The sequence below is a fragment of the Ictalurus furcatus genome, chromosome 14, assembly GCF_023375685.1.
Source record: "Ictalurus furcatus strain D&B chromosome 14, Billie_1.0, whole genome shotgun sequence".
Classification (NCBI taxonomy): domain Eukaryota; kingdom Metazoa; phylum Chordata; class Actinopteri; order Siluriformes; family Ictaluridae; genus Ictalurus; species Ictalurus furcatus.
In genome coordinates, this window is record NC_071268.1 from 11807411 (window position 1) to 11818707 (window position 11297).

The window sequence follows — 11297 nt, forward strand, 5'->3', positions numbered from 1 at the left end:
TTCCACTTTCAGAGGAACATTTCATCACAAATACGCTATTTTTTTCAGACATAAAAAAAAATAAAAGAGTATTAAACGGACTTCCTGTTGTTGTCTTGAATCAACACAATGTGTGTGTGGGAAGACAACGAAAAAGCACCTTTTTACGTTGACATCCACTCAGTCGCACCTATATCTCCTATGCACACACACACGGACCTAGTGCTGATTCAGAATGAGAAGAGGAACCGAGAGCACTTCGTAGTTTCCTGCCAAGTGTGCAGAAAGTCTAGGTCAGGTTCACACACACACATACACACGCAAGTACACACAACAAGTACACACACGAAAGAAAAAAAAAAAAAACTCTCGCATCCGTACAGCCCCCGCGCAACGATCTCTCTCGCTGACAGTCGTAACGGAGTCAGTGGAAAAGAAAAAGTCATTAGTCACTGTTTGTCCCTGAATTTTCCAGTATCAACCAAGACGTGGTTTTCCTGCGTCCCGAAGGATCCTATATAAAGGTAAGTGTATACCTGCAACCAGTATGAACGCAACCGTTTAAACGCATCTTTAGCCTATTCGAGCTCGGATCAGTGTAAGTGAATAGTATAGATAAACATGAGGACGACTTTCTCCTGTGTTCTGTGTGTTCTGCTCGTAGCAGCATGCTGGGCTCAAACCACGTCTCCTAAGGATTTGAAAACTGAAGGACTGCTCAAACAAGCCATCGCCCACCTCAAATTCCTTATTAATAACGAAAAGGTTAGTTGCTTATTTAACATTGTTTAATCAGTTTGCTCACTTGACCTAGTGCCCTATTTTAACATACTTTATTTGACTCCGTTTTGCAGGACAATAGCATGTTTCTCCACTCACCAACGAATGACATCAAGGTAAGAGAGGTGACTTTTGGATTGTTTATCAGCTGACATTTCATGTGGAATATCTGGGCGCAGAGTAAACATTCATTCAGTAGAAATTCATCAGGGCGCTTCTATTTTTCAGTTCTACATGTTTCATAGTATTTACATAATAGTATTTTATATTTGCACTCTTTTTGACGTAGGGAATTGATTTTAAGCAACGTGTAATTCGTTACACGTTTTCTTTACTAATACAAATTCGCTGCAGCAAATCAGGCAGAATCTATGACACCACTTTGTGCAAATGAATTTTGACCACCCACTGTGAGAGAGAAGGCAGATTTGTGAGTTGAATTTAAACATTTTTAGGTGCTTTTGGTTTCTCTCTCACTTGTGACTAAGAGTCAAACAGAAAGTAGCTCATGCGAGAGTTTGGAGAAAGTGCGCCTAATTTAGGAGAAATTTGATGAGTAATGAAAGAGCAGCACGTCTGTGGGCTGCCCGAATGGCCGAGCGGTTTCGAATCGTTCTGCATTTGACCTTCTGAGTTCTATAATGGCCATCTATTGTGGTGTCAAGAGTCTCGTCTATCAGTGCAGGTTCTCTCAGGATGAGATGAGAACAAAAGACAAATGTAATCATCTTCTGTTCAAACATGGTTGTTTTTTCGTGAATGCCTCTCTGTATTCTCACTGAAAGCTCTGAAATTACATGCTTTTGTGTGGAAAAAATGATGTTTCCCTGCCAGTTCTGTGAAATGAGCTTTAGAGTCAGCTCAGGAGGGGGAATTTAGAATAAAGAAATCGGCAGTACTGTTTCTCTATTGCTGATAGACTTTTTCCAGTGTGTCCCGAAGCAAAAGTCGACAGATTTGCACTTACTAGTCTTATCATATTCAACATCTTTTTTTTTTAAAAAAAGATTGTCTAAAGTGTATAAATCAAGTGTATAATTAAATGCACTGCCGTTTAAGAGACACTGGATTTCAAGAGATTTAGATGGTTAAGTAAGGATTATTCAGTTCATTTATGAAAAGTTTGTTTGTTTGTTTGTTTGTTTGTTTAGGAGTGCTGCTCTCGTTCTGCTCTCGAGTGCTTCAAATCAGAGCTTAAATCCACCAACCATAAGAATCCAATGGTGAGGAAACTGGTCAGAAATCTGGGCAAGCCTACCATCGTAAGTGGAACTTCACATAAATGATCCTTCTCTCTTATAAACAACTTCGTTCATACGGTTACAAGAAAAGCATCACTAATCTATTTGCTCATGTTGTCTTCATTGTAGATGAATAGCGTGAACACCTGCACTGAGGACGAAATAAAGGTGAGATTTTAAAACATTTTAAATTAAGCAGTGTGTGATTTTAGACTTTGTCCCACGATGCAGAATGCTGATCTTTATCTGATTGACGTTCCTTTTCAGAAAACCAAGTGCATGTCCTGTGACTCCTACCCGAGGGTCAGCAGCAAACAATTTCTGAGTACTTTACAGTCACGTCTGCAAATGGTTAGTTTACACAAACACACAAACACACAAACACCTTACACTTAATAATATGTTCCCATTCTTACCCAGGACTCTCAGGCTTTTTGTCCATTTTGGGTTTTTTTTTTAAACATCGGTTCAGACTAATTAACAGGAAACGTCAAGTTGCCCATTATAAAACAGAAACTTTGAAGCATAAAGTTCACTCCCGGTGAGTAACATCCTCTTCTCTTTTTTTCTTTTTTTGCAGGCTTATAGTCGCCTTTAAATTACAAGCATGATGATGATGACGACGTGAATGTGTGGACGACACTACCTCATGAAACCCTGGTGTAAAGCACTCTGGATCAACCCATCTATTTATTGCTTATTTATTTGTTTGGTTGTTTTTTATTTTTATATTACAATAGACTGAGAAATGCCTTAGAATTTCGGATATGTTGGCAGTGTGTTTAGCAGTTTTTTCTTACTGCTAATTTTGATTAATACTGTGTTCACATTGCAGAGAAATGTATTGTAATGTACATATATACTGCATTATATAGTATTAACAGTTATAAACCAGTACAAGAGAGAAAACTCAAGACAAGGCCTGCTGCTGCTATAGCACCTTCTAATGGATGGGCATATATAGTTATATTTTTTGCACTTGCATGATCACTTCTTTCCCAAGACAGCAGAAAAAAGTTTGGTTCACACTGTCAACTGACGTTATTTTCAAGAATGAAATAAACAAGTATGTCTCATAATGAGACTTTATGGATTGCATAGTTACCCAGTTGTACTTAATGCATGTATCCTATTGTTTTGTATTTATTTACTATTAAAATTAAATTCTCTCAAATGAGAACTGTGGATATTGGTGATTTCTCTCACAGAACCCCTGTTACAAGATACAAGTATATTACAAGTCAAATATTTGCACATTTTTATGAAAAACACCACCACATTCTCCACAACAAAGACTCATTAGGCATGCAACCATTCCAACCAGTGCTGACTTTCCATATGCAAATTTATATGCACATTTTTGCACCTCAGAAAACCTGAATAGTATTGGTACACTTTGCAGAGAAATACTTCTATACTGGACTAAGATGGACAATTTGTTATAATGATGAAGAGAAGAAAAAGGATAAAGGATGATGGAAATTATGATGTACTGAATGTTTCCATGACTGGTGCTCATTTGATTACGTGTAGTTGCTCCTCGTCAGACGATTAACAAAACACTGCTAGATGGAAACACAGAACATTCACACTTTCTGTGATGGTTTTTCTGAAATTCACATAGCATTCGCTAAACATTTGTGTGGTAACCTGGGAAAACCCTTCCCATAGTGAAATTGTAACATCTTGTATTATATATAGTTCTGAAAACTAGATATCAGTTCCACTGAGAGATACCAACACACTGACTGTCTTAACTCAACCACTATTTACTGATTTTAGTTGCATTTAAAGAATCATAAGTTTACAATAGGAAATGAGTTATCGACTTCTTCATCTACATCATGCACATCTGTCTGGGTCTCATCATTGTCTTTTCACTCAACCGATGTCTGTTTGCTTGGTGCTGAAATAATTGCTGATTATTAATTCAGTCATTTATGTTGGCTGTCTTTATTATTAGAATTATTATTTTAAATGATCATTTAAACATCTTTAAACTGTCTGTCTGTAAACTGCACCTTCACAGAATATGGAAACGCTCTTCTTTGTTTTGATGATGACAATGCATCAGCATCTGATCAAAAAGTAAATCGATTAGGCTTATGTCCATTTTGGTATGGCATGTAACTATCCAACAGTTTGATCAAAGCATGACATCCATTGCGTGAGAAAAACACACTTAGCTAGCAAGATTTTAGATGTCTTGAGGCATACTGACTGTTTTTACTACTGTGTTGTTAAACTGGCTCTTTAGACAATGTGATCTTTGCAGGCAGTAAGGTTTTAAAATACCCTAAATAAATACATTTACGCATCAGTTTAGTAAAAGATATTCCTGTTTTCTTGAAGTAGCGGTATCGGAGTATGCTACTGTCAGAAAATCCAATGTTAATCAAAACCAGATTTTTTGTCATTTTGGCAGAATTTGGCACCTGTGACATCGGGTTTTCCCAGAGCACCACATAAATGGATGGAAATATACCTAGATATCGGGGTGTTAAATAAGGTGGAGGCAGGCAAAGGTTGACTAGAGTGAGGAAAACTGAAGAGCTCAGTGACTTGAAACATGGCACCTTTTCCACAAGTCAGGTGATGACATCTGCCTTTGTCAATTATTAGTGCTATTACTGTGAAATGAAAGTGTCTAGGAACTATCCTCTGTTGTATCAATCACTACAGAGTTTCAAACTGCTTCTGGAAGCAACATCAGCACAAGAACTATGCATCGGTAAATGGGTTTCCATGGCCGAGCAAATGCACACAAGCCTAAGATCATTATGCACAATGATAAGCATCTGCGGGAGTGGTGTAAAGCACACTGCCATCAGACTCTGGAGCAGTGGAAACATTTTCTCTAGAGTGATGAATCACGCAGTCTGATGGACAAATCTGTGTTTGTCAGATCCCAGGAGAAAGTTTGGTGGAGGAGGGATGCAAAGCGAGGTCCATACAGACATGATTTGATGAGTTTGGCATGGAGGAACTCCTGTGGCCTGCACAGAGCTTTGACCTGAACCACACTGAACACCTTTGAGATGAACTGGAAAGTCGATTGTGAGCCAGACCTTCTCGTCCAATATCAGAACATGACCTCACAAATTCTCCTGTGAGCTTCTGCTCACTTCAATAAACAACTTCTCAGACACACAATTTTGAATACCAGCTTATAAACAAGACATGGTCATTGATATTCTACACTAAACCACCTAACATCTGAATACAAACGCTGCACAGAACACCAGCGGCCAAGGACACCTGGCAGCAGCGCAATGCAAAAAATCATGCAGATACAGGTCAGATTCAGTTAATGTTCACATCAAAATGAAGAAAAAGTGTGTGATCTCCGTGACTCTGTGGCATGGATGTTAGTACCAGAAAGGCTGGTTTGAGTATTTGATAAACTGCTGCTCTCCTGGGAATTTCACACACAACATTCTCTAGAGTTTACACAGAATGAGGACTTTTATATTAAATTCCTATATATTATTTAAGTGGAATTTGCTGTCACAGTCTATGTTACATAAAAGTTAAATAAAATACAATGACATTCCTAAGATACAACAGCATCCACTACAAGCAACACACAGTGTGTACAACATTTTATGACATAAAATACACTTCTACAAGTGGGGTGGATGCAAGGCGAAGGACAGAAGGACACTGCACATGGAACACAACATATAACAAACAATTAAGCAAACATGGCCTGGTAATTAATTGGTTATGGTAGGGATATCTATAATAACTTATTCACATGATATATGTACAGTGCTAGAGGTAGGCCATTAATATACTTTATTGAAAATAGACCTATAGACAAAAGCTAATATCGCTGGCCAAGTTCTTTCAAATATTACAATGTTAAGGGACTAGTTCAGCTACAAATTAAATTTACACTGTTTTCCAATTAACCCAAATACAGGCAATCAACCAAGACATGTTTGGTGTCCAACATTTGCTTCTTTATTATGGACTGGAGAGATAATGCTGCTAGCAAGTAACAGAAGTCCATCTGACCCACAATGTTTTCTATAAACTCATGTCCGCAAACTGTAAGAACCTGTTCATGTCATTTTTTAAAGCAGTAATATTTAAACATGAATAAGATTTAACAGTGTACCTGAATGTTGTAACATTACAGGGCAGTTTGGAGTCATTTCATCAACAAAAGATGAAATAGTAATACAAAGGTGTAGGTGATGAGGATGATAAAACAGGCTGCTAGAATTTTAAACTTGCAAATATGAACTATCCCTGAGGTTTTACGAAATTGTTTATAAAATATAAGATTGCAAAATTAAACAATATGATTTAAAGCAGTGTTTCTCAACCGGGGGTTTGCAGCGTAATTGCAGGGGGTCCGTGGGAAAGTTTTTAAAATGTTAAAATAAAAATTTATTTATATATATAAAATATATAATGTTTTGTTTTGTTAAATGTATCAAAATATTTTCAAATATATGATACGCCCATCAAATGTAAAAACAATTGAAGATATGTTTTAAAATGAACCAATTTGGTTCTTCTCGTGCATTCACAAATATCACGTTAGCTGAGCTGACGATCATTCATTGATGGATTTATTTTAAATTTATTTACAAATGAAATGATAATTTGCAAAAATCTATGAGTTGTAGACAAGTTCAAGTGTCGCATTGATGGATAAAATAAACAAAAGATAATTCAGAGAGTCAAATTAAATGTCACACCAACAATAAAATGTAAAAAATATATATATCTTGAAATGTTCTGATTCAATTTTAAATGCCCAATGTTAATATTATTCATGTGATATATTAATAAAATAAAGTAGCATATATAGAAATGACTGTTGAATATATAGTCTATAATTGTTGTGGAGTGAGGGGGTCCTTGTGGATTGTTCGAAATATGTTAGGGGTCCAGAGAACCACTGATTTAAAGTAGTCTTAATGTACACAGGTAAGTATATTAGTTATTAATTAAGTAAATTTGGAAACTAAATTATCAATGTAGCTCCCGTTAAAAAAAAATTACAAATGCAAACATCAGATGCAAAATATTTCAGGGCTGACTACATTTGGGAATTGTTTTTTTTTTTGTTTTTGTTTTTTTGCTTGCTTGCTTTGCTGTTCCTGTAGCCTGCATATGTTTGTTTTCATTCATAGAAAATGCTCTTACTGTAACTAGCATTTCCTGCAAAAAGGCTTAAATGCTCAGTCATAATTCACACATTACATGATAACATGCTTAATTTCTTTGCATTCCGTGCGATGCATTCAGTGGAAGTTCCCTTAAAGGTATCAAATAGACTTGCTCTCTTAAGAATAAGATTGCCTTTACTAATCTCAAAGGTCTTTGAAAACATTTACATAAAAGACACCTACTCATTTCAGGAAATCTCAGCTCTAGCCAACAGTTCACTTTTTGTTTTTGTTAAAAATATAAAAGGAAATGAATTATCTAACAAAACAACCTTAGGAGGCGAAAGTATCTCTTTTTTTTCCTTTTTTTGGGGGGGGGGATTAACAAAACATCAGTTGAACTACATAGAATTGCATTCATTCAAGCAATTCATGCAGCTTTGGAAAGTCACACGATCAGTAGAATTTTAATTATCGTAGCCTCCTTTCAGTGTTAGATAAGATTTTTCCTGTATGCCACACAGAAATTGGAATAAAAGAGGTGCGGCACGAGGATGTCTTTTGTTATTGGGATTAAGAAGTTGGCAATAATGAAGGGCAATTCACAACTAACATTTTTTGATCTGCATGTTTGAATAGGAAAATAAGGGCAGGCCAAATCAGTTTGCAAGCATAAACGAATGGAAATGTTGCTTGTTTTTTTCCATCTCCACATCAAGTTTCATAATCTTTCCTAGTCAAGTTTATACAGTGCTTCTTGAAAGTTTCTGAACCATTTAGCATTTTCTATATGTCTGCATAAATAGGACCTAAACCTTCAGATTTTCACACAAGTCCTAAAATAGATAAAGAGAACCCAATCAAACAAATGAGGCACAAATATTGCACTTGGTCATTTACTTTATTGAGGAAAATGATCCAATATTACATTTCTATGAGTGGCAAAAGTATGTGAACCTTTGCTATCAGTATCAGGTGTGACCCACTTATGCAGCAACAACTGCAACTAAACATTTCTAGTAACTGTTGATCAGTGCTGCACATTGGCTTGGAGGAATTTTAGTCCATTCCTCAGTACAGAACAGCCTCAATTCTGGGATGTTGGTGGGTTTCCTCACATGAACTGCTTGCTTCAGGTCCTTCCACAACATGTCTATTGGATTAAGGTCAGGGCTTTTACTTGGCCATTCCAAAACATTAACTTTTTTCTTCTTTAACCATTCTTTGCTAGAATTACTTGTGTGCTTAGGATCGTTGTCTTGCTGCATGACCCACTTTCTTTTGAGATTCAGTTCATGAACAGATTTCCTGACATTGTCTTTTAGAATTTGCTGATATAATTCAGAATTCATTGTTCCATCAATGGTGGCAAGTCGTTCTAGCTCAGATGCAGCAAAACAGGCCCAAAGCATGATACTACCACCAGCATGTTTCACAGAAGGTTCTTATGCTGGAACGCAGTGTTTCCCTTTCTCCAAACATAACGCTTCTCATTTAAACCAAAAAGTTAAAAATAAATAAATAAATAAAAAAAAATAAAAAAGTTTAGTCTCATTTGTCCACAAAACATTTTTCCAATAGCCTTCTGGCTTGTCTATGTGATCTTTATCAAACTGCAGAGGGGCAGCAATGTTCTTTATGGGAACAGTGGCTTTCTCCTTGCAACCCTGCCATGCACACTATTGCTGTTCAGTGTTCTCCTGATGGTGGACTCATGAACATTAACACTAGCCAATGTGAGAGAGGCCTTCAATTGCTTAGAAGTTACCCTGAGTACCACAGACTATTACACGTCCTGCTCTTGAAATGATCTTTGTTGGTCAAGGTTCACATACTTTTGTCACTCAAAGATACGTCATACAGGATTATTTTCCTCAATAAATAAATGCCCAAGTATAATATTTTGTCTCATTTTTTATTTAGGTTGTCTTTGTCTACTTTTAGGGCTTGTGTGAAAATCTGATGATGTTTTAGTTCATATTTATGCAGAAATAAAGAAAATTCTAAACAAACTATCGAGCACCACTGTATGTGGATATGGCATATGTATTTGTAGCACTTAAAGTGGTTTATCATTTTCAAATGATTTAAATGAAAGTTATTTCAGAACTATAAAGATTATATAAACATGGCTTGCTGTAGAGATTTGTTGCTATTGTTACAGTTTACACAATGTTATAGATGCTGCTATGAGTGATAGAAAGAAACAAATCAAGCTGTAAGTGTAACTCTTGTGCTACTAAATTGAGGGGTAAAGTCTATGACTAACTGGCAAGTTTTTGACTCAAATGACTCAACGTATGTCTATATTTATCTATACAGTCATGGTAAGAAGAATACACACCATCCTTCAGTTCTGCTTTTATTGATCCAGACCTATCAATCTTGCATAATTCTAGAGAAATTCTGTCCCACTTACAGCACTGCAAACATCAGTGATGCTTGATGGTATCTGTTTATGCACAGCATCTCAATGGGGTTGAGGTCTGGACTTTGACTTGCCCATTCCAGCACCTTCATTTTTGTCTTCTTTAGCCATTCAGATGTCAATTTGCTGATATGCTTGAGACCACTGTCCTGTTGTATGAGCCAATTTTGGCACGATTTAAGCTGCTGGACAGATGGTCTCAGATTTGTCTCAAGAATACTCTGGCATTCATTGTTGTCTCAAGGACTGCAAGTTTCCCAGATCCTGTAGTTGCAAAACAAGTTCAAATCATCACGCCTCCATCATCATGCTTTACAATTGGTATGTGGTGTTTGTGGTGATATGCTGTGTTTGGTTTCCATCAAACATTTCTACCCTGGTCTCATCAGTCCAAATGATATTGTATCAGAACTTTTCTGTTTTTTTCAGATGCAATTTTGCAAATCTAAATCATGCTGACATATTCTTTTTGAAGAGATGGGCATTTTTCCTAGCCTCCCTTCCATGAAAGCCATACTTGTTCAGTCTTTTTCTGATTGAGTTGTCATGGACATAAAACATTTAATGTGCTTACAGAGGACTGTAGGTCACTTGATGTAGCTCTTGGAGTTTCCTTTATATCTCTGGGCATTAAATGATCAGACCTTGGACTGAATTTGCTAGAATGCCCACTCCTGGGAAGTTTGGCAACTCTCTTAAAGGCTCTCCATTTGTAAACAATCCTTCTCACTGTAAAATGGTGAATTTCAAATGGTTTGGAGATGGCCTTATAACCCTTCCCAGATTGATGAGCAGCAACAATTGCTTCACTGAGATGTCCTTTCTTCTTGGCATGACGTAGACCTGACACACCTGAGTGCTCCAGAACAACAAACTGCCAAAAATTCTGTAGTTATACTTGATGATGATGAACTAATCCTGTGCATTTCATTAGTAATACCCTGGCTGCTAAATACTCTCTTAATGATTGTGAAACTAGGAAGAGTGTTGGACCAGATTGGAAACTTATTGTTTCCAATCTGGTTTCTGAATATTGGTTTACTTTTTGGGGAAGAAAAAATGACTACATTTTGAAATATGTTGTTTTTTGTTGTCATCTGCTGTTATTTGTTTGTCTATAGAAGTTGGTGAGGACCACCCAATTGTTATTTAGGTGCTGATGAATAAAAATAAAGAATTGAATGAGGGTGTGCTTTCTTTTTTTCCATAACTGTATGTAGGGGCAGATCGATACAAGAGGGTAGGGGTGCCATCTAGTGGCCGTTTATTACACTTCCTCTCAAACTATTAGAAACAAGCCAGCCATTAATGCCAGTCATGTACATATATATGATGGTGAGGATGCGGCTCAGTAAATTTCAGCCCATACTCAGATGAGTGTTGTTTCTTACAGACTTCCAAACTTCTTTTATCCGATTCGGTCACTTGCTCCAAAAATAAGTAGTGAGAAAAAATATTAACAGATTATAAGAACAAGGATTTTTTTTTTTTTTACCTTCTGTGACTTCAACAGCATTTAAAACATAAATATACCATGTATTTAAAGATATTTCACACTGTGATGAACTAAATTTATTATAATTTGATATTTTTTTTTTTAGACACTAGTTTTCACCCATTCAATTCTAACAAGTGAGTGATCTTTTTCATTTTTGGAGAGAGTAGGAGTAAGATAAAATTTTATCATAACAAAGATCCCATCTCTGTCTCCACTCCACTGTGAATATTAGTAGTTAAAGGTGT

General features: G+C 36.4%; 1 protein-coding gene across 2 annotated transcripts; it reads left to right on the top strand.

Moving 5' to 3' along the window:
• Positions 1-437: 437 nt before the first annotated feature.
• il21 (interleukin 21) lies at positions 438-3303 on the top strand. 2 transcript variants are annotated; one of them, XM_053641717.1, is made up of 7 exons: positions 438-503; positions 644-744; positions 834-875; positions 1911-2021; positions 2130-2168; positions 2268-2351; positions 2581-3303. In XM_053641717.1, exons 3-7 carry the CDS (start codon positions 843-845, stop codon positions 2596-2598), a joined length of 285 nt encoding a protein of 94 aa, XP_053497692.1. In that variant the 5' UTR covers positions 438-503; positions 644-744; positions 834-842; the 3' UTR covers positions 2599-3303. The 2 variants fall into 2 exon arrangements, with proteins under 2 accessions (XP_053497692.1, XP_053497691.1); XM_053641716.1 differs by lacking the exon at positions 2581-3303 and having other exon boundaries at positions 2268-2460.
• Positions 3304-11297: the final 7994 nt, after the last annotated feature.

Bases quoted from the DNA above. Each gene is read 5' to 3' on its own strand.
- il21 (XM_053641716.1), top strand. From the start codon at position 843: ATGTTTCTCCACTCACCAACGAATGACATCAAG. The intron at 2,022-2,129 runs GTAAGTGGAACT...TCTTCATTGTAG, and splicing joins ATCTGGGCAAGCCTACCATC to ATGAATAGCGTGAACACCTG. The intron at 2,169-2,267 runs GTGAGATTTTAA...GTTCCTTTTCAG, and splicing joins GCACTGAGGACGAAATAAAG to AAAACCAAGTGCATGTCCTG.